Genomic DNA, 22826 nt, shown 5'->3' on the forward strand with positions numbered 1-22826 from the left:
TTAATGCTAAGTTTTGGGATTGTAAAATTGGTTTTAGAGATACAGGGGGTCAAAGCATTAAAAAAGAGTCTTAGTGTTTGGGTGAATAGTGGGTAAATCGAAACTGCACGATCGGCTGTTTTCACCCCCTCGGAACATGCTGGGGGTCGCCCTTGAGGTCAGATAAGATCATCAGAATAGTTAAAAAATCGAACCCTGCGTTAGGATTTCCTCGTATATGTTTTAATATTAACATTGCTTGATTACAAGTTTTTGTTAAAATGAAAAATAAGTTTTTTTCAACATTAAAAAATACCTTAATTTTTATTGAGGGTTTCCGCTCTTTTTTTACATTATGGGGGTTAAGCAGAGCTGTTGAGTTAAATGAAGAGTAGTAATAATTCATCTCTTTCTGTCTTCAGCTCGCAGCGAAGACAATTTTTCTTCGCGTGTATTTCTTTAAACAAAATCAACATTCGAGTGTCAAAATTGGTCTTTAGGTTTCTATTTAATATTATCCATTTATCTCCAAGATCTGGAGGTTGAAGGTCAATGTTTGCGCAAATGTTTATTTCACAGCAAGTACGAAGGTATAATAATGAACAATAAATATGGTATTCTTGAACATATATACAAATGGTTTATCTTGGAGGAGATAACGACAAAACGTTTGCCATCTTCTGTGCCCGCAGTAAAAATCAATTTCTTTGTGCGACAAAACTTGAAATGGATACAGAAACAGAAACTGAAGAGCGTCTGCCAAGTGGTGGTGAGGTCAGATCGCTGTCTAAATACACTGGTAGGACAATAATTTAGAAGGTCACATCCAACATATCCATCAATGTTAAAAACCGCAATAGGGCACGAGAACGCTGTGAAATGTGGAATCGGGCCGTGTAACTTCGAGTGGATGCAGAGGTTGGCCAGCAAGAAGACATACGTGGTGGTGTACGGCCTCATCGGAATGTCCCATCTCGCAATTTCCGCCTATTTCGTGGGAACAATCAGCACGCTGGAGAAGAAGTTTCAAATCCCCAGCTCGTTCACAGGTGCTTCATTTTTCACAGACGACAATGCCACGGTCTTGGATATAGGAGGACAAAATTGGCATGAGGTTGTGCAAACTGGACAAAATTTACACAAGAAATAAATCTTTACAAGAAGATTTTTCGTAATTAAATTTTTTCGAAAAACAAAAATATTTTTACAGGTTTTACGGGACAATTTTGAAATAACTTTGTATTCCCCGTGGTGAAATTTAAAAAATAGGGTCTGCTGTAGATTCCTCTGGCCGAAACACAGAAAATAAAAAACGTGTTTTTTGAGCTTTTGGAGTGGGATCGAATTTCTAAAAATTCAAAAGTACACCACGAATTTCCGCCTCCAACGCATGACGTTTCGTCCACAACACGCTTTCCCTGCGCTTATATTAATAATTATTGTTCATAAAAAGGACTGATCAGCTCGGGCGTGGACGTCGGCGTTATTCTGACTACTCTGAGCGTCACTTACCTAGCAAAAAGAAGCCACAAGCCGCGCTGGGTGGCATGCGGAACCTTTTTCGTGGCCTCGGCTTGTTTCATTCGCCTCATCCCGCACTTCACCGACCAAAACTCCGTAGAATTTTACAGTGAATCTCCTCAAATTAATGCTACTCGTAAATTAAAAAGTGTTTTATTTATGACATCAGCGATTTACAAAAAATATTAAATTGCAGTTTTATGCGGTGGCAACAAAGGAGAGCACGGAAACTGCGGAGAAGTTGGCTCACAATCAGGAAGCCCGTCTGCCTACATCTTCCTGATTGCAAGTTTCATTCACGGACTTGGCTCCTCGATATACTACACATTAGGCATGGCCTATTTGGATGACAACGCTAAAAAAAGCAAAGGAGCTGTGCTTATTGGTACATTTTTTTTAAAAGACATAGGATCATCCGCACACAAAATATTACCTTTTTCAAAAATCGCAAACTCAGGGCTCCTAAAAATGGGCATTTTTTTATTTCGAGCGGAAATGTTCATGTGAGACTTAAGTCTACTTGGGCAAGACCTCCACCAAATTTCGTCTGAGACCCTTTTGTCTACACAAACTTAATCATGCTAAAAATATCATAAATCATCCAATTGTTTTATAAATTCATTTATTTCTAGTTATGAGCTCTGTTATTTCCATGTTTGGATCGACTGTCGGATTTATTTTGGCCTCATTCTCGTTGGAGATCTTCGTGGATCCAGGATTTAAACCAGAATTCGGTACCACCGATCCACGATGGATTGGCGCTTGGTGGCTGGGTAAACGAATTTATAAATATAAATACAATTTTACCGATCATAATTCTTTTGTATTGTTAAAAGGTTGGATTCCGTTAGGAACTATGACCTTTATTTTCGGAAGCATGATGTACATGTTTCCTCGCTCCCTTCCGCGCACTCTGCTGCACAATGTGGAAGCAACTCTCACGCCTCAGGAAGTCCCAAAGCCTTCTTTTAAAGGTCGCGAATTTTTCTCTTTTTCATTTTTACTGTTGAGATCCTTTTTTTCAGATTTCAAGGACACGATTAAACGGCTATTAAAAAACAAGATTCTGATGTGCAACAATATGAGCACGACTTTCATCGCGTTTGGCTTCTATGGTCAGTGGCTCTTCATGCCAAAATACATGGAAACCCAATTCCACCTGTCTGCAGCCACTTCAAATCTCGCAACCGGTGCTTTTTGTTAATTGTCGATGCCAATACATCAATTAAAGTGTCAATTCAATAGGTTCGATTGGCTTGTTTTTTACCGCCGCAGGACTATTGGCTTCCGCTGTTATTATTTCCAAATTTAAACCCAGCGCTAGATGGCTGGCAGGTTGGAACGTCTTTTCCGAGATTATTGATGTCCTAGGATTTATTTCTATTTTATTGATATCCTGCGAAAGCCTGGATTTCAAATGGACGATCCTATCTGATGGAAGGTAGCAACACACTTAAAATAATTAAAAAATTCATTTATTAAAATTTTTATCAGTAAAATCATCGACATGCCATGCAACGCGGACTGCGCTTGCCACAATTCGATGAAGTACACTCCAGTTTGTCACATTTCCTCCACGGAAACATTCTTTTCGCCTTGCCACGCAGGGTGTCGCCAGTCCTACCTTAGTCAAAACGGAGCCAAGGCATCAATACAAATCTATTTAAATCTTAAACACCTAATGAAACTCTTTGGATTCAACGTTTTAATTTTTGGTGAAATTTTTAATTGTATAGAGCCGCAGGATTTAAGGCGGCGGCTGGCGGGACTGGCTAAACCGATTTTTTTTTTTTTTTTTGCCCGGCGGTGGCTGGTCATTTTCACCGGCAGCTGGCGCGGCTGAAAATATTTTAAACGTGAAGTTTTTGATAGTGCTTAAAGGCCCAAAGGGCCGGAAGACATTTTTTCTCCTGCACTTTTAATTTTTTACACCTTTTCACCGGTGGCTGGCGCAGCTTAGCCAGATTCACGGCGGCTGACGGCTGCCTACGTGACCCAAAATTAGTCGGCTGGCGCGGCGCAGCGCGGCTGGCTGAGACCTTTAACCGCATTCTATTACAATAATTTCGCCAAAAACATAAACGTAAATAGAATCTTAAGAGCTTGCTTGTTAGCGTACGTGTATATTTTAGGTGTTCGCCGACTGCAGTTGTACTTTGGACGACAACCCCGTTTTGGACGGTCCATGTGCGTTAGACTGCAAGTCGGCGTTTGTAATCTTCATCGTTGTCCAATGCGTGCAGCGGTTCCTGGGTGCTACTGGCAGGGCGGGAAACTGCCTCATTCATTTTAGATGCGTCCACTTGGCAGATAAGGCCGTGTCGTTTGCCCTCTTGCAAGTTATGCTTTGCATCTTCGTTCTCATCCCCGGCCCAATTATATTTGGATCTGTGATAGGTTGATCTCAAAAATATAAATTTTTTACAGTAATAATTCTTGTTTATAATCCAGATATGACTTGCTCGCTATGGGGGATGACGTGCGGCAAAATCGGAAATTGCTGGATATACGACGCGGAGAAACTCCGTCACTACGTCTACTTGCCAATTTTAGGTTTGATTATTTGAGATAGTAATCAAGGTGCATATAATTAATTACTTTTGATTTTCAGGTTGTTTAATTATGGGCACTCTGTGGGATATAGGGGTTTGGTACTACTCAAAAGGCTTGCCAATATACGAGGAGGACGATCCTGCCAAAGACGGAGAGCAGCTACAGGATTTTAAAGCAAGAGAAAGAAAAAGTCGACTGAAAATCATATCTCTAGCGTTTGGTGGCGAAACTTAAAAATGAAGAAGTTTAAAGTATTTCAAATAAGAGTAAATAATAATTAAAATGAAAATTAAATGATTAAAAGATAAAAATATAATTTCCAATGGTGTTTCATTTAATTTATCCTGGCAGGATTCTTGTTTGACGTTAAATGCACATCATTTTGACATTAATTATTGACCTTCCTCCATCTGAACAAAAGTTATAATATAATCCTATTAATTTTTTTTAATTGTAAAAACTTTGAGTCCCTGTAAAAATAATTTTTAAAGAATTATGTGGCCAAATATTTTAGGGTGTGACACAAGACTTCTAGGGCAATCCCTCCAGATTTTTGTTTCAAAATTCTGAGGTCCCTTGCCAACAGGGTATCGAAAATGTTTATTTCAAACTTCTATAATATCTAAGGTGGTCGGCACCTTGGTCGTAATCATTGTCAGCAGAAATAAGCGTCCTGGACGAGGATGATTCGCACCCCAGGCGTCCACACACTCACCTCTTGTCGCCCGCTGTCCGCATTAATTTTTCCAAAGGAATGCGTCAAACACCTGTCCCGGAAAAAGATTTGCTCGTATCAGATCATCTGCCACACATGATTTGCATCACGCTTTTAAATTATGGTAAAACAGGTGCCATTGGGAAACATTAATTTTTGTTTTAAAATTTGCTGACTGAAATATCTGACGCTTTCAGCCTTGGTTTTTACGATGGTTTGCAATTTGATGGTAATACTTACTCGCTTTTCGTTGTAATATTGTTCTTCTTGGAGCGTCTGGATGCCCTGGATGTTATATTTAAAACGTTATGTAACTTCTGTCTGGTGTCTTGGTGCAATGACGTTTCTGCAACAAAGCAGAGTGCATTTGTTTATCTCTTTAACCTGACACTCATTCAATATTTAAATTGGTGAAGGAATAAATAAATATATTCAATTTGCGCACGCTGGCTGATGCGTGCGTTAGATAAAAATTGCACAACTCTCTGGAATCCTTGCCCTGCAACGCATGACGAGCCGACTAGTTCACGTGACCCCACACGGCAAATTAAGTAAATTGAAGGAATGAAGAAAGGAGGCCGGCAGAGGAGCAGGGACTGCAAACCGTTTTGCCATTGCGGGCCAGTCCATCGCCAAGACCGCACAGTTTATTGTTTTCCAAGTCACCCGCCACCGCTCTCTGATAAGTAGCTCTATTTGTCTAGCTCTCGACACCTATTGTATATTTTTCCACAATTGTTGCGGAATGAACTCGACGACGTGGACGGCGGGCGGTGCTCCGAAGCTGGGCACCCTGGACCTGTGCGTGTTCGGCGCGATGCTGCTCGCGTCGGCCGCCATCGGCTGCTACTTTGGCCTCTTCCGCGGCGGCCAGCGCAGCGCCGTCGACTACCTGATGGGCGGCCGGCAGATGGGCATGCTGCCGGTGGCCCTCAGCCTCGTCGCCAGCTTCATCTCGGGCATCTCCATAATGGGCGACCCTGCCGAGGTGTACAGACATGGCACGCAGTACTGGATCATCGGCGGATCGGCCTTTGTGTCCAGCCTGGCCGTTGGCACCATTTACGCACCTATTTACCTCGAGTTGCAGCTCACATCGTGCTATCAAGTGAGCATTTTCTTGTAATTTCTGTAAAATCCATTTCGAATTATTTTTATTCCGGTAGCATTTAAATAAATTAAAAATTGAATATATATTTGTCAATTAAATTCTACCTTTTGATTTTTAATTGACGAAATGTCACGGGTCAGAGGACAAAATTGGTATGAGATAAATCTAAACGAAATTTACACCTGAAATCGGTCTTTCCTGTTAGACTGCATCATAAAACGCATGAAACATGTTCTAAGAAATATTCATATTTCTGGTTGTACGGGAAAAAAACTTTGAAACCGCTCAGTACATATATCTCATCTCCCCGTGGTGCAATATAAAAAAGGCTTTTAATAATAAAATTGCTTTGGATTCCTCTAGCCGAGACTAATCTAATTAAATCAAATTTAATGTTCTAAGTCAAGGTCAAATGTCACTTCTGTTATCTTTTGTAAGTATATATTAAAATTTGGGAATGAGCTCTCGGGAATTTGAAATTTAGAAAATGTGCTTACAAGTTGTACGTTACATGTATGAGCTTGTGTAAAAATTTCAGAGTGATGTTATTTTTTAGTTTCCGACAAATTCCACTTCAAAACTAAAAAACTTAAACTTTTTTGCATTTTGCAAATATTAGCAAGATCAAATCTAGTGCTCTAAACATCAGAATTTCAAAAAATTACTGTCGTTATACACTCGTCTCAACCTACACCCTAATCAGCTGATTATTTTTAACTGTAAAAAATGTGCAATTTTCAGTACCTGAAACTGAGATACAACGAGAGCGTCAGAAAAATGGCCTCGGTCATGTTCATCATTTCACAGGTTACCTTTTTCTTTATTTTTAAACCTTTGTTTGTTAAGAGCTTTAAAAATTCCCAGTTCTTGTACATTCCCATTGTGATCTACGCGCCTGCCCTAGCTTTGAGTCAAGGTAAAAGCACGGAATGTTCAAAAAGATAACGGAATATAGCGCCTAAAATTTGCAATTTTTTAGTGACCGGCTTAAACGTGCACCTGATAACGCCAATCATTTCGGCGATTTGCATTTTCTACACCACGATCGTGAGTAAAATTTGTCTATAAAGTTGGGAATTATTTAGCAGTTTTGCAGGGTGGACTCCGCGCCGTGGTGTGGACCGACACCTTGCAGACGTGCCTCATGATGATGGCCATGGTGGTAGTGATCGCGATGGGCGTCACCAACGTCGGAGGATGGCAGAAGGTGTGGGACGCGGCGGACCGGGGTGCACGACTCGAGTTTTTCAAGTACTATTTAATGAAATATAAATTTCTAACAGAATTGCAATATTTTTAAGAAAATTTCGAGGGCTACCCTGACGCCAGGGTTCAATTTATCACTTGTTCTGATGGTCTTGTCTGACATCAGCATGTTCCGAGGACAAAAATCAACCGATCGTGCAATTTTTATTTTCTTACTATATTTTCTTACTATATTAACCCTAACTTAAAATCTCCCGTTTTTCAACCGTTGACCCTCTACTGTGTCTAAAAAACTAAAAGTTTTACCATCTTGAAAATTTCTAGGCATGCATGGTATACATACACTTAAGGCAACATTTTATCCTGTATTTTAAAATAATTAAAGAAGCGCCGTTGTTGAGATTTTCAAAAATTAAAAAATGCAGTAGCAATGACACAAATTTGAAAAATTCCAAACATTTTGGTTGAAATATAAAATTTTTTGGTCTTTTAAATAGACATATTTTGGCACAACATTAATTAGAACTAGAGAAAATGGCACACTGAGTTATTCGACAACCCTAACATCATATTAAAAATACAAAATGGTGCTAAACAAAAAGTTGAAAATTGGCAGACTTCTGTATCAAACCCCTCGTGGAAAAACCAAAGTCATAATTTCAACTTAAAAATTGTAATATGTTCAGCATGAACCCCAACCCATTGGAACGACACACATTCTGGACTGTTCTAATCGGGCAGTCCGTCTATATGATGTCGTGGTGCGCCACCAGCCAGGGCATGGTGCAGAGATACCTGGCGGTGCCCGACCTGCGCACGGCGAGACAGTGTCTGCTGTGCTTCGCCGTCGGCCTGGCATCCGTGAAAGGACTGAGCGTTGCCACCGGACTTCTGCTGTACGCAGAATACGAAAACTGCGATCCGATTTCAGAACAAGTAACGAATTATCTCATTGAGATATATTAGTTTTTTTTTTAATTTTGACGGGTGTTGCAGCGAGTGACGAAGCAGGACCAAATTTTGCCTCTTTATGTCCTCGAAACTGCTGGACACATTCCCGGCCTAAGCGGACTTTTTGTCGTTGGAGTTTTTAGTGCAGCTCTGAGGCAAGAAATTATATTGTTGTTTAAAAAATGGGCATTTCGTGGGTTTTCTCCACGATTTTCCGACGAAGTAGGGTAAATTTTGGGAAAAAAGCAAAATAATTTTCAGAGATTCTGGCTCATTCATTAAAAAGATGCTGTTTATCTTCAAATTATTTAAAAATTAGAAAAATAGTAAATGTTTGATGGTATCAGTGGTTTAATCACTATGTTGTGTGCAATTTAATTTTAGCTCAATGTCCACGGGTTTGAATGCTTTGTCCGGTGTGCTGGTGGAAGACCTTTTTGCCCGCTGGATACCACCAACGGGATTTTTCAGCTCGGCGCTGTGGCTCAGGGTGGCCGCCCTGAGCACCGGCATCGTTTGTGTTCTGCTCGTGATGGCAGTCGAGCACCTGGGCAGCGTCCTGCAGGTACCAAATTTATAGAGCCCCCATATTAAAACCGACACTGATTGAAACTCGCAGATGGCTCTCAGCCTGGGAAGCATCACCAACGGCACCATGCTCGGCCTCTTTACAATGGGCATCTTTTTCCCCTTTGCAAACAGCAAGGTCAAAAAACTATTATTGATATTGCGTGTGCTTTAAGTTGATTCTGTTTTTAATCTCCGGCGGAAGGGAGCGCTGGTGGGCACATTGTCATCGCTCGTCCTGAACGGAGGGCTCGTCCTCTCGACGCAATTCGCCCTGGCCAGAGGTGCCCTCCGCCATTCCTTCCTACCGCTGTCAACAATCGGCTGCTCGGAAAACTCCACAACTATTGCTATACCGTAAGAATAAAACTCCATTTTTTAAATTATATTTCGTTGGGGGGTGAGAGTTTATTTCAACCCTTGATTATTGATGGATGGTACCCCCAGGCATTTTATTTGGCTGAAAAACTTTGGACCCTTATATTGGTTCCTCCTCTTTTGCCACCCCCCTTTTCAATAAGAAAGAATACGGCATTCAATTAGTTCGCTTCAGAAAAAAATTGTTTCTAAATTCCAATCCCCGATGCATGACATATTTAAAATGAAGGAAATAATGTTTGTTTAAATTACCTCTTTTTAATTTCAACCCTTTAAAAACAAATCCTGTAAAATGATATAAATTTATTTTTATATTTTTGTTAGTTTTTAACACATTTCTTGAAATAAAACCTGCAAGTTTTAGCATTCTGGAATCATTAAGTGGAACCAATTTTTGCTTCATCCCCTAAACAACCCCTTAAGTTTGTTCATGGTAAATTTTTCTCCCTTGTTTATAGCTCTTTTATGAGTAATTTTAATTTGTTCAATTTCTTTGCCAAAACCTTATCTCATGTTTGAAAATAGAGAATTTCACCATCCTCGCCTCTTTCAACCCTAACTCATCCCCTTAAAACCAACCCAATTGAAAGAATTTCTGGTTTTTGTTTATTTTCATAATTATTTTAGATGATTTTCTTAAAAAAAAACATTGCGACGGTAGCCTGGACTAATTTTATTGGACCTTTTCGGCCTTTGCAAAATTACGGCTGAAAAAACCAGCAAGGGGTTCACAGGCGCCCCACGCTAAATAAATTGAAATCGATTTTGAACAATTTTCAGTACGGAGCCGGTGTCTGACGTGTGGCCATTGCTGGAGATCTCCTACATGTACTACAGTCTGATCGGGGCGGCTCTCGTCCCGATGGTGGGTCTTCCTGTCAGCTGGCTAACAGGTGGCCGCCACAGAAAACTATCGCCACAGCTTTTCAGCCCATATGTGCACAGGTTTCTGCCTTCGACAGACCTGCCTCAGGAGCAGGTTGAAATTAAATGATTGCCTTAAATTCCATTATTTTTGGAATAGAAACATCTTCCGAATTTATTTGCCGAGAAAATCCTGAAATTTTGACTTTCTTCTCGCTTCTCGCACACCTTAAAGTGATATATTCTATTTTTGCGAGAACGATAAATTATTTCATTATGTTCCATTTTTTCGGAAGTTTTTTCGCGCACATTGCGCTGGCAATACTTGAAGTTTGCATATTTATAACACGTAAAAAGCATAACAGGCATTACAGGAAACATTTGTTAATTTAAAAATTTAAAATAAATTATATTTCATAGGATGGTTAATAATAGTGTAAACCGCCAATATACACAAAAATATATTTTTAACGAATTAACAAATTAGGACGCATTGAAAAGGATCTTTAAAATTCAACGTTTTAGTTTTTAAAGAATCATCTGTGCATATGTGAAGAAATTTTTGAAGAATAAAAATGCCGCAATGGATTTTAGAACTATAAACGTTTCCTACTTTCTTTCAACTACCTGCGAAGCATAGGTGAGAAGCGTGTTGCATAGCCGTCAATTGGCAGGCGTTATTTCCTTTCAAATGAGATTGTTATTGTTATTTTAGTATCGTGTTTTCTCAATTGTGACATTAATTTTTTATCTTTTTCATTAAAAAAAATTTTTTGTTGGTTTTTTACTAACTACATAATCATGATTAAAATTAAAACTAAAAAAATTAAATTATACTTTAAAAAACAATTATTTTTTTAACTTCAGCTTAATTCCCAGAATTTTAACAGGAGCAAACGTTGACCCTTTTGAAATTTTCAAATATTTCGAACAATTCTATGAATTACAATGTAAAACTTAAAAAAATTCTATTTAAATGTCCAATTTTTAAATTTTCGTAATACTGAAAATAGTGATCATAAGCCATAAAAAATACTTGAAATATGACTATCTTAAAAATCAATGTATTTTGGCTCATTTGATCTTGAAATTATAAAAATCCGTGTTCAGATGTGATATCCACGAAGCAAACTATGGGGGAAAAAAGAAAAATGGCCATTTCATCAATTAACCGTCAGTTTTAAAAACTTTTATTATTTTTAATAATAATATGTATAATACATCCACCTCAACAAGTCCAATCCTGCTGGCTACACAATAGGCACTGACAAATTAACGTGTACGTGTACAGTTAACAAAATAATACGTAACTTGTGTGTTTGTGTGATAAATGCTCAAAGCAGAAATAAAACTGAAACAAAAAATACTTTCATCCTTAATACGAGTTAAAAACCACCCGGCCGGTGCAGTAACAACAACCGTCGTAACAAATTTTTATTTTCGTCGGCGGCGACTGGAACAATCAAACGTTCGCCACGGCCTGCAGCAGCTCCTCGTAGATTTTAATACCTTGCAAGAATACTTTCTCGTTCAAGAACTCATCGTGGTCGTGCAGCAACACTGGCGTGTTGATGATCGGCGAGAAGCCCAGCGCAGGAATGCCCACTTCACGCACGTAACGACTGTCAGTGCCGCCAGGGAAAATCGCTGGCTTCAGTTTCAATTTGCTGAAATAATACACAAAGAGTGTAAATACTTTTACAGCTAAAGTCACGATTTTTTTTGCGTGGAAATTTTTGGATTCATCAACCATTTTAGGGATTTAGAGAATATATCGAAGAAACTGACCGCGTACCGAAATTCGGTACTTTAGCGGTTTTTGGTTTGAACTTAGCCGGCGATCATCTAGAGCTAGGATTGGCCACATCTAGATGGTCGAGCCACAGTGACAGCCACCGGAAATGAGTAATGCGACATAGCCACAGCAGCTTGACTTTATTCGCTAATGCTGGCTGTCGCTGTGGCGCTGCTGTCTCAGTCTAAGACCAGCCCTACGTCCTATCAGAGAACCACTCACTTCTATGATAGGTTACAGGATAGGTCCAAACCTAAACCAGCCGAAGTGTAATGGTTTTTAATTCCTCCCTATTTTTGGCATGTCTTGTCAAATTTTTGACCGAGTGATTCAACTCTAGCCATATTCGATACCCTCAGGAATCGATTGCAACTGTCAAAAATAAATCTCTATAGTGCTACTTTAAAAAAACAACAATATTACCATGGAAATTTTAAAGAAAAATTATACTCACAGTTTATCACATGCTTTTTTAAATGCAAGCCACCAGGGGTTGGAGTCGTCGAGTGGCGTGTTGGGCACGAAGTTGTTCTTCTGTTCATAGCTGATAGTGGTGCCTGGTCCTGCCTCCTTACACCAACCTTTGATCATGGCCTCGAACTTTTCGTGGTCCACGTCGGTCGCCAGGCGGACGTCGAAGCCGACGGTCAGCTCGGGTGGCACCACGTTTGGTTGCACGCCACCCTTTCGTTCCCGAGAACAGTCAAATGTTAATTTGGGCTCGACTCGCATCCAAATCGGGGAAGCATTTTGGATGCACGTGCGATTTTGGACGGAGTTTTGGCTAATTTTTAGTTAGTTAAGTGAGAGAGTGAACGAATTCTGCTGGGATATTTTTGATAAAAAATAAATTGAGTCGTTGCTTCAGAGAAAATGCGGTGAGAGAAGAGTGAATATATTATTATAACTTGAGGTGCTTACGGTATTTTCCTGCGATAGCATGTCAGGACACAGACAACATTGCATCCATTTTTAATAAGAGTAAAAATGGCACATAACATATTATCAAATGTCATCACAAAAATCATGCAAAAGAGAAACACGAGAGCCAACCACGCGCGCTTTGGAGATGCGCCTCTTGCGATCGAATGTTCTGAATTCTAGGGGCAAAAATCTGAGCTTTTTTTCTTTTGGTACAAAACGCAGAGACGTCAGAGTGAATTTAATTTGCTACTATTTAGCTCGCCGCTTTGTTGCTCACCTTGATTTGCGTCAGATTGACAGTGGTCACGTCGCCAACTGTCAGATTCTTGTTTGACTCGAGTTTCGCCTTTTCTCTTCTGCGCAAATCCATGAACTTGTTCATGATGATCTCGACCTTTTCCCCCGCCGTGTCGGGCAACATCAACGAGCCGTGGCCTGGTGTGCCAGGACACGTGACGAATATGTCTAAAAGTAATAATACACATATTTTTAAAATAAAAATCGGGCTGCAAAGCTAAGTTGGAAAAACAAAACACTGTAGTGCTCAAACAATTTAATTTCTGAGACCCGAATCTGGTTAAGGGCAGTCGAATCTTTATTTACAATTAGTTTGACACGACGTGCCAAAAAAAGAGAAGTAAAAATAGTTGCTTTGGTGGTTTTTGGTTTGAACTTTGGCACAAAAACGACAGCGACCAATCAGAGAAGGAAGTGGTTCTCTGATTTGTCGCCAGCGTCCCTAATCAGACACCGAAAACCGATAAAGTAACAATTTTTACGTTTCCACCGATTTTCGGCACGTCGTGTCTAATTTTCAACTGCCTTTCCTAATTCAAAAGCCTCAGCGGAATCGATCGACACAATCATAAAAGGAATTCTAGAGATATTTTAACTAAAAATGCTACTCACGCCAAATAGACCTTTCGCCATTGTAAAGGAGGAACTCGTCGTTGGGGCTGGCCATACCTTCGTCTAAAGAAAAGCCGATTCTCAAATTCTCGAAATCTTTGGTGTGCACAAACTTCTCCATTCCGTCGACACCACCGATTTCCTCGTCTGCGCAATTTCCAGAGTAAATGTTTTCAAACTTACTGAAATGCAAAATGAAAAACTAACCAGGTACGAATGAGATGTGGAGGGTTCTTTTGAGTCTGATCCCGTTGCTTTTTAGCCTCCTGATGGCCTCTAAATATTGGATTCCCACGCACTTCATATCCTGAGATCCACGCGCGTAAATATTTCCGTTGTCATCTTTTTCAGCAGCGAATGGCTTGTGGCTCCATTTTTCCTGTGACAAGATATTTTTAAGGTTTTCATTATAAAATTTTTGGTGTACTGACTGGGAACACGGGAACCACGTCCATGTGCGAGTTGAGCAGAACAGCTTTTTCTTCTGGCTTGAGGCCCTGCCATGTGAGCACCACGATCGGCTTGCGGTCCACGACCGTGTAAATTTGAAGCGGCAGGTCAAGGCTCTTGGCCTGCTTCTTCAAGAACTCGATGCATCCATCTGAAACATGCACAACACCATACGATTCGTCAACGCTGCGCATTCAAAAATTCTTTTCAGTCAGTCAGACAACAACATCTAATAATCAGTTTGTGATTCCAAGATTGGATATTAATTGACATTTTTAAATTTTGATTTTGTTCCAAATATTTAGTTTAATTTTTTTTACAAAAATCCAGCGGCAACGAAGAGAGTAAAAAAATGCGTTTTTATTTTTGTTTTTATTGAACAATGAAAAATCCAGCTCTTTCAAAATTACAAAGACCGGGAGGTATCTCTTAAGGTAAGAAAAATCATTTGATTTGAAATTTGTCAAAAATTTTGTTTTTCAAAACATTTTCGAGAAAGGTATTCCGAATGAAATTTTTTACTTAAAAACAACCTCTTTATTTTTTATTGAGCATAAAGAGATAATAAAATGTTGCCCTAAGTGTGTGTGGCATGCCTTGTGAGAGCCAGAGAGTCAAAAGTTAAAAAATGGGCCATATATTTTAGTTAAGATGAATTTTGAGAAAAGCCAAACTTTACGATCGGTTGATTTGTACAAAATTCTGGGGGACAATCCTGAAGTCACACAAGACCATCAGAACAGGTAATAAATTTAACCCTGGCGTCAGGGTGTCCTCAAGCGATCGATACAATTAATTCGCATGTATAGCCAATTTAACGACGTCGTTGTGTATTTTTTATTAACGGACAAAGTAAATAGGTTTCGATGAATTACTTTCAAAGAAATTTCTAAAAATTACCCTGCCAAAAGATTCCATAAAAATAACTCTTTTGTAATATCAACGAAACTTGAATTATGCCGAAAACGGCTGCCTGAAAAACCGTCCAAATCTGCATCTGAATGAAAACTTAATTGAAGAGTTCTTAAAAGAACAGATTTTCAAGAGCAATTGAATCAACATCTCACCCTATTTTCAATAATAATGTTGATATTTGCCTTTATTTGTCGGGATAATGGCTATGTATGGGGCAAAATATCCTTTCAGAACCATAATTAAGATCAGTTTGAAACTAAATCGGCTTGGAAACTGTCGAAAGATTTAATTGAAATAGAAAACATCTCAAAATCAAAGCCTAAATTTTCTATCGCGTATTTAAAAAAAATTGCATTGTCATGTGAAAGAAACAAAAATAAAGCGAGTGCAAAAATCGATCTGAAGATTGTTGAGTCGCGTGCAACTTTTCCGATATTTCCTATTGTGGCGAAAATAGGCCGACCTCTATTTGCATTTGACTGACTGACTCTTTGTCAGTTTCTCATTGCTTCCTTGGATTGGCGTGGCGGTGACGGAGCTCGAGTTAAAAATAATTGAATCGAATAGAACGTGGTGCGGAATTAGGCAACCGGTGCGACGGCCGAGACGCGCGGGCGGGCAGCCTCCTCCGAGCGCGAAAATTGTGCGTTGCACACAACCAGCACTCGCGCGCATCGCGACGAACAGACCTTGGCTGCACTTTATTAGTGAGTCAATGTCAACGCCGACCCCGATTCTGCTGCTCCCGTTCTTCTGCATTATGTTATTTACGTAATTGCATAACTGCAGGCGCAGTTTTAACTGCACGTCAATAGAGAAAGAGAGAGAATTATATTGTCACGAGAGCACAGAAACTAAATGATGATTGCACCAGTCGCGGATGAAACTTTATGCGCCCTCGTTACATGTTCACTTTATTACAGGCTTAATCAAAAGTCGGGCATTCGACAGGCTGCACTTAATTATTTTAAGATTGCCATCAATCCATCACTTAACAACGGCACCGCACTTAATCTATATTTTAGAGAAATAAAAAACCAATTAAATTCATTTAATTTACTAAATCATCGACAGTACATTTTGCGTTTCAACCGTGAAATTGACCCTCGCTACAATTGCTGCTGCGTAGTTTGCAATCCTCTCGAACACTGAAAGCCACTCGTTTTGCATTTGCGCTTCATTCGACCCTTCTTTATTTGTTGCTCAGCAAGTTTCGCGGCAACCGTTGCATATTTATCGGCTGCTGTGGTTGCCAACATAAGCTTTGCACGCCGTACTAAACCGAACATTAACACAAAGCTATATCTGCTTTTACTTGCAAATGGTAAAAATATATCTGCTGAATAGATTTCGACAAAAACAGATTTTCATTGGTTGACATGAAATTGGAAAGCATTTTTTAAATCCATCATAAGTGCGTTGGATTAAAATTTGAATAATTTCGTAGTGTTGTGCTGACAGTTTCTAGCACAGAAAATGTTGTTTTTTAGATTTTCCGATGAAAGTCTTTAAAATCATATTTTGATGTAACCATGGATATTGTGAAATATTTTGAGAGTGAAAACTAGTCTAAAATATGAGCCCCACATAAAGTTCGTCTCATGCGTCAAAAAGCCCTTAAAATCTCAACCATAAAAAACTTTGGAAGAAACAGAGCTGTTTGTCGAGAACATTTTGGAGCAAGTGGTCGTGATGGGGGTGGCACGTGGATGTCACAGTTGGAGGAAAGACGAATGTGTCGATTTTCTCCGTCTCCGTATTGACGCGGGGGTGTGAGATAACCGGGTCACGAGATCAGCCTTGGAATCGGATTTTTGTTTACTCGCGTGAGCTTCTTCTCTATTTCACACGGATTTAGCCTTTAGCGCTGTAGGACGGGCGGGCGCGCGGGCAAAACAGCCGTTTCTCAATGCCACATGCAGCGCGTCAAGTTGCAAAACAAGGCGCTGCCAAGGCGCAACCACCGGCCAGCGTGCGAAAGCGAACATCACACGCGCCGGCCCGAAATAGCGCCGCTTTTGCACGCTTGCACACTTTCGCTGAAAATGAGGAAACGACAGCCCGATCACACGTCCGATCTCGCGCGCTAATTGCTCTCCGAATGCTGCACATTCCTCGCTTTTTTACGGATAAGACGCGAGCAGAATGATTCAACCCTTCTTAAATTCAATTTAAAATGTTTCTTAAAAACTAAAATACATATTAAAATACCTTTTGCTGTAGTAAAATTGTTGAATAAAAATCATACTTTTCCTTTCTAAAGGAAAAATAATCGATCATTTTAATAGTTGTATTAAACGTCCACCAATTTTATTTATTTTGCCAGCTGCCGTCAGTGAAAATTCTGCTCGTTTCATTTTCACTTTAATCATTAAATAACCGATTTCCTCGAGTGCAGCGTTGGAAATATGATCGGTTTATTTTTAATTTTACATTATTTGATATCAAAAATCACGTCCATCGGATTCTCTATGAGCAAGCGACTACTGGAAGAGGGTGTAAATCACACGAATTTCAAAATGGGAACGTGGTTCCCCAGAAAATTAAAACAAGAATTCGAGACGTGTCAGAAAATCGTAAAATTGTATGATTTAGCTTATTAGATTAGAATTATTGATTTTCCGGTTTTGTAGTTTTAATTGATTTTCAAAAACTGCTTCAAAACTCATGATTTGTGCTAAATTGATGGCCCGATCCTTAAGAGGTCACAGAAAAATAATCAATTATTAGTTTTACATGACCCTAGTAACTAAAAATTAATATTTTTCAAATGGTCGAGAGACTCCTCTGGTCTGAATGGGAAATTCTGATAAAACCTGATAAAATTTACAGCTCAATATTTTCCTCGACCACGCAAGTTGGGAAACAAATAATATATACGGCCTCGGCTGCTGGGTGTCCATATAAATCAATTGTAGTCGAGTTTGCTGCAGTATCTGCGTGCGGTGTTTGATGTGTCGGCCGAGCGCAAACACAAAACACACACAGCATCTGATTAGAAAATCTGTGCAAACACTGATAAGCTAGTTTTTTGCACTCGCACTTAATTTATCGCACCTTTCCTCTCTTTGTGCGAGCGCGTGACTGCGCATCATACTCACGCACTGACAAAACAAAATTTAATGATTTTAAATGTACCAGCCGAGCGAGCAGGAAACGTTGTTTTGCGTCGTGCACTGTGTGTTTGGAATTTGCGCAAACTATTATTCTCAGTATAGTCGACACAACCGCAGTCCGTGGAGAGTTGACGCAAAACAAATGCAATAATTTCCGCGAATCGTGCCGGGATGTTCGTTCGATCGAAACTGACAAACAAACTTTGCTTGCGAAATTGGCATCAACTGGAAACCCCGTAATTTTGCCACTTTTTTAATTTCCCGAACGGAAATGTTGAGGTTTCTTCGTATAGAAAATTAGAAAATAATCTGGTTCAAGAAGTGTATATTAATTTGTGTTTATTACAGAGCGATAAGAGAGGTTCAAAGTCAATGCCATCCCGTGGCTAATCAGTGAATGCTTGAGACAAACCTTTTGTTTACAAATTTATCTCATCGATATAGTAATGTATAATACAAAGTATAATTTTGTTACCCTTTCCAGATATATTACTTACAAAGGCAAGCAATGGAATTAACTCCGTTTGGCAAATAAACTAAGATCAAAGCTTCATTCGTGCGTACTTTGTTCTTCTTTGTTTACCGACTGGTCTTTCTGGTGTGTCAGATGAGCAAATATTCGAGTTCGTTAGTTACTTAGCAAACAAACACACACACAAGTTTAAATATAGTAAATGAGGAGAGACGGCAAATATCGTGCATAATTTAAACGCATTATTCGCCGAACAGACTAATGTGTACACGGAGAGAGAGTGAGTGAGCGAACACACACTCGGCTTGGGAATCGATACAGAGTGAATATTCGCTCCTCGCCGAAGAACCGCGTCACTCACCCGAGCATTATTTAGGAATAAAAAATGATATTGATAGCTCCTGATGATTTTTTAATAAGAACTTATTTTAGAAAAAATTGACGTCGTTTATGGCATTGCCGAAAATATTTAGGCCTGGGAGTCGAAAAAGCGAAAATTCTGCGTTCGTGTGGAGAGAAGGAGTCTTTGTTTGGGGGTGCAACAGTGCGAGCGCGGGGGCGGCAAGCGTTCGTCCTTGGCCAAGGTCGGTAATCATGCGCCGTCGATATCCCGTGTTTACTTCTAAAAAAAATCGCATGTGTCGTTGGGCTCTAGGGACCCAAATTATAGCCGTGCGTTGTTCCAACCTCGAAACTTCCCTCATTTAGTAACAATCGTTAAAAGTCTCCAAGCTTTATTGACAAGTTCACCCAAAAAATTCGCCATCTTCCTTAAAGACTTTTCAACATTATTAGTCAGTAAAATTTTAACTTATTTCATTTCTTTTTCTCTAGTTTTTAAGAATCACTAGAGTTTCCTTTATGGCAGTTAAAATCGATTGCTGAGAGGGTCCGATTAGGTCTCCCAGCTAAATAACTAGGCTGATAATTCAACACGACGCCTTTGGCTGTTTTTTTTTATTAACCTAGCAAGAAAAACGTCGACAAGGTTCTCTGATTGGCTGTTTGATATATCGACGGCAGCGACACAGTGACAGCCAGCGCAATTAAGCAAAAAGGCTGGCTGCTGATTGGTCGCTGGCATTCCTGTGGTTTTGTTTGCTAGGTTCTAACCAAAAATCGTCAAAGTACATAACGGTTTTAACGTTTCGGCCGATTTTCGGGTATTCATGTTTAATTGTTGAAAGAGAGATTCGGCTCTCTAAAACCTAATTCGACCCTCAGGAGCCGATTGGCAATTCAAAAATGAAATTCCAAATTTTTGTTTCTAAAAGATCCTCACAATCAGCAAGAGATTTCAGTCAACTGTCAACCTGTTTAGGTTGCTGGTTTATTATTTATTTTTCAATAATTTTCAAAGGCTGAATCTCATCAGCATTTAAAGAGGCGGTATAAAACCAATCAAAGAGTCGGCCGGAGACGTGCTCAGGTCGCGGAAAGAGACAACAACAAAGCGCGCTGGCAGAGAGTAGTGTATTGATTTTAATTCCAGGGAGTCGCGCGCCAGCCGACTCTGGATGAGAGCGTAAAAGATGGAAAATTCCACTGGCTGGCAGGCTGGCTGGCTGGCTGGCTGCGGCGGCGAACACACGTTATAATAATACTGTGTCCACCGACGAGAGTGCACAATGTGCACTGCATTATGTGCTCGCAACGCACATAAATTACTTTTAAACAGTCATCCTTCATACGGAGTAATTACTTCTTTGCCTAGCGTGATCCTTTCTAAGTGAACTACGAAATGACACAAACGATGAGCGAGTGTTTTTTTGTTAGACTCCCTGCAAATGGCATAAATGTCAACAAGATTGATTTGAGCAGTGGTTTTAAATATTTTTTATTAAATATTTGCAGCAAAACCTCAGCGTGAATTTTAATTTTATCAAGATATGTAGGTAAAATTTTCTTTTAATTGCAAGAAAGCAACAAAAAAGGGATTTAAAATCGTAAAAATTCTTTAACTCTAATTTAAAAATCTTCTCCTTGCGTGAATTTTCCCTTTGTCCATCGCACGTTTCTAAATGAAAACCAAGCACACCTCGTCTAGACAGACTTGTTAACAAGTTTGCAAGATATTGAAATTTTCTGTTTTTGTAATTTTTGGCGCGCACATAAACGTTTTGATTCTTCGAGAATCACTGAGGAACATTTTCTAAATTGTTACACTTGAGGGTTTCTGAACCTTCCTTTGGAATTTCCAGCCTCCCAGCGGATATTTGGGAATATTTCGATGGACCGTTGGATCGGAATGTGCAAAATAGTTCACGGCTGACTCTAAGCTTCCCTTTGAGTAAAATAGTCGGGCCGAGAGGCGAATAGAAACACGTTTGACATTGAAGTAACCGCCAAAGACGGAACGAAAGTGAAACCTTTCGCATCTTGTAAAAGTGTCAAGTGCAGGCGCGGATGAGCGTGACATGCCGCTGCTGCTCCACTTACCGAAACAGAAGTAAATTTCGCCACCCCTGCCGAGGAAAATCGATAAATCGGCCAAATCCAACTCGCGCGCGGCAAATTAATTACGAGAGAAAACCACGCGATTTCTTTTTTGTTTTAACTAAATTAATCCATCGTCAGGATAAGAGATAAATAAAAAATCAGTCTGAAATAAACGCACTCCAACACAAGGACTGACATTAGAGGAATTTCAAACAAAATCAAATTAAAATCGAGAAGGGGTGAGGGTGCTGGTTTAAGGGCTCACCGTAATTGACATTGGGGTGAACAGAGGGGATGCGCAGGTACTCCCTGAAGTTGGTGACTGCCGAGTCCTCGACGGTGGCCATGCTTTGAGGTGGAGGTTGCGGTGGTCGTGTGTTCGCCGCGATCGGTGCCGTGCTTCGAGTGATTAGATAACGGGTGTCGGAGATTCATTTATCGGTGCGCTCACTCGCTGGCTGGCCGGCGGCTCGCTCACGTTTGCACAGTGCCAGCCGCACGAGTGGGGGCGGTTGTTTTATACCCTCCGCGCGCCAGCTAGCCCACCGCCGACGACATCTGTGCGCGGCACCGCGAAACCGGCGCCTCATGCGTGCGCTGCGCACGACCGACGGGGTCAAGGACCCGCGACACCGTTCGCTCGCGCGCTTGTCTCTCTCGCGATTTTTCTGCATTTCGCTTCGATTCACGCCCCACCGACCGCCGATTTGCTCTTGCAATTTCTCGTGACGAACGCGGACGCGAAGAATTATTGCAACAAAAAGGCTCTTTATTTTTTTCGAGAGGATTTTATCATATTGGTTTACTTTTGATGCCATTATTGCTATAGGTTAAAATGTATAAGTTAAAAAATGAGATAAAAAACTGTTTTTGTTGAAAAACATATTCCTTTATATTTTTTAAGGGTGTCACAATCAGAAAGGAATTTCCAGGGAGGACAAAAATACAAACTATAAATCAGTTGACACCCAAGGAAAGAGATACGATGAAATTTAAGTCCGGAATTGAGTTTTCGAGACAAAACCATTTGAAACGACATCAAGAACGGCAATTTCTTACAAAAGTTGATTTAATTAAAATATATTCAAATCCGCCCCCGTGGGTAGGGGATGGGACCTGATCAGCACCTGATCTCGAATAGTTGAAATTAATAATTTTCAATCAATCAAAATAAAAAATCCTAACGAAAAAAATTATTGCAAAAAAAACGTGTTTTTCGACTCTGACCTCAATGATTATCTAAAAAAATTGTCACAAATTTTTGAGAAGTTGGTGCCACGCAGATGGGCTTCTTTTTGGCTATTTTCGATTATCAAAAGCTTATATGTATGAAGGGTATTATGCCAGATATATATATTTTTTTTGATAATTCGACCTGATATTTGTGACCTTGACCTTTGACCCATGAAGTTGGTCATCAGAAGCAATTAAGCGTCAAACGTAGAACATTATTTTAAATGTTTATTTCAAATATCCTAGTGATATAGCAGCATTCACTATTCCATTTGAGATATAATATCCATAACAGGAACTTCCTTCTACTGCAAAATTTCCTTATTTGCGGTGGCCGGTGGTTGGTTGGAAATTAAATAATCTGTATTGTTAAACTTGAAAAATCTTCTGAATCTTAGACTCGGAGTTGTTAAGACTTGGCAAGCGCTCAAAACGACCTCTTCAGAGCTGGGTGCGCGCAGTAAAAACAAAATGAGGAAGACGCTACACGAGTTGATTGAGTAATTCGCCCTTCAACAGGCAAATCAAGTCTGGCTCGCTGCGACGAGAAAGTATTAAACTACACCTCCTGTTACGCTTGCGACGACGACACTCTCCATTATTAAATCAGAGCTAAAAAGGGTTCAAAAGCTTCTTCTTATTTTTTGCTGCTCATCGCAATTCGATAGAAGGAAAAGGGAGCTGCGCGCGTTTCATTTTACATAAAATACCGGGTTGCAAAGAGAATT

General features: G+C 39.9%; 3 protein-coding genes across 3 annotated transcripts; 2 read left to right on the plus strand and 1 right to left on the minus strand.

Annotated features, from left to right (window-relative positions):
- The first annotated feature begins 662 nt into the window (after nt 1-662).
- LOC135943301 (solute carrier organic anion transporter family member 74D-like) lies at nt 663-4352 on the plus strand. The gene is made up of 12 exons (XM_065489767.1): nt 663-778; nt 840-1028; nt 1433-1636; nt 1697-1885; nt 2133-2273; nt 2337-2474; nt 2526-2690; nt 2746-2941; nt 2995-3145; nt 3633-3897; nt 3952-4053; nt 4112-4352. The coding sequence occupies exons 1-12, from the start codon at nt 706-708 to the stop codon at nt 4285-4287; spliced, it is 1989 nt and encodes a 662-aa protein (XP_065345839.1). The 5' UTR covers nt 663-705; the 3' UTR covers nt 4288-4352.
- Nucleotides 4353-5352: 1000 nt separating this feature from the next.
- LOC135943302 (sodium-coupled monocarboxylate transporter 1-like) lies at nt 5353-10442 on the plus strand. The gene is made up of 11 exons (XM_065489768.1): nt 5353-5876; nt 6621-6686; nt 6744-6795; nt 6859-6926; nt 6976-7130; nt 7772-8021; nt 8082-8191; nt 8421-8601; nt 8656-8742; nt 8809-8960; nt 9762-10442. The coding sequence occupies exons 1-11, from the start codon at nt 5514-5516 to the stop codon at nt 9973-9975; spliced, it is 1698 nt and encodes a 565-aa protein (XP_065345840.1). The 5' UTR covers nt 5353-5513; the 3' UTR covers nt 9976-10442.
- A 561-nt stretch (nt 10443-11003) lies between these two features.
- Nucleotides 11004-21366, minus strand: LOC135944551 (aminoacylase-1-like). Its single transcript, XM_065491579.1, has 7 exons — nt 21131-21366; nt 13905-14074; nt 13681-13852; nt 13474-13620; nt 12842-13029; nt 12095-12324; nt 11004-11512 (listed from the first exon to the last, which is right to left on the minus strand). The coding sequence occupies exons 1-7, from the start codon at nt 21210-21212 to the stop codon at nt 11308-11310; spliced, it is 1194 nt and encodes a 397-aa protein (XP_065347651.1). The 5' UTR covers nt 21213-21366; the 3' UTR covers nt 11004-11307.
- Between the last annotated feature and the right edge of the window lie 1460 nt (nt 21367-22826).

The sequence above is a fragment of the Cloeon dipterum genome, chromosome 4 (assembly GCF_949628265.1).
Source record: "Cloeon dipterum chromosome 4, ieCloDipt1.1, whole genome shotgun sequence".
NCBI lineage: Eukaryota > Metazoa > Arthropoda > Insecta > Ephemeroptera > Baetidae > Cloeon > Cloeon dipterum.

Excerpts from the sequence above, each read along its gene's own strand:
- LOC135943301 (XM_065489767.1), top strand. The coding sequence starts at position 706 with ATGGATACAGAAACAGAAACTGAAGAGCGTCTGCCAAGTGGTGGTGAG. Across the intron at positions 779-839 it reads ATCGCTGTCTAAATACACTG|GGCACGAGAACGCTGTGAAA; the intron begins GTAGGACAATAA and ends AAACCGCAATAG. Across the intron at positions 3,898-3,951 it reads TATATTTGGATCTGTGATAG|ATATGACTTGCTCGCTATGG; the intron begins GTTGATCTCAAA and ends TTTATAATCCAG.
- LOC135943302 (XM_065489768.1), top strand. The coding sequence starts at position 5,514 with ATGAACTCGACGACGTGGACGGCGGGCGGTGCTCCGAAGCTGGGCACC. Across the intron at positions 6,927-6,975 it reads GCATTTTCTACACCACGATC|GGTGGACTCCGCGCCGTGGT; the intron begins GTGAGTAAAATT and ends GCAGTTTTGCAG. Across the intron at positions 8,961-9,761 it reads TCCACAACTATTGCTATACC|TACGGAGCCGGTGTCTGACG; the intron begins GTAAGAATAAAA and ends AACAATTTTCAG.
- LOC135944551 (XM_065491579.1), bottom strand. The coding sequence starts at position 21,212 with ATGGCCACCGTCGAGGACTCGGCAGTCACCAACTTCAGGGAGTACCTG. Across the intron at positions 14,075-21,130 it reads TCACCCCAATGTCAATTACG|ATGGATGCATCGAGTTCTTG; the intron begins GTGAGCCCTTAA and ends TGCATGTTTCAG. Across the intron at positions 11,513-12,094 it reads AAAAAAGCATGTGATAAACT|CAAATTGAAACTGAAGCCAG; the intron begins GTGAGTATAATT and ends GTATTATTTCAG.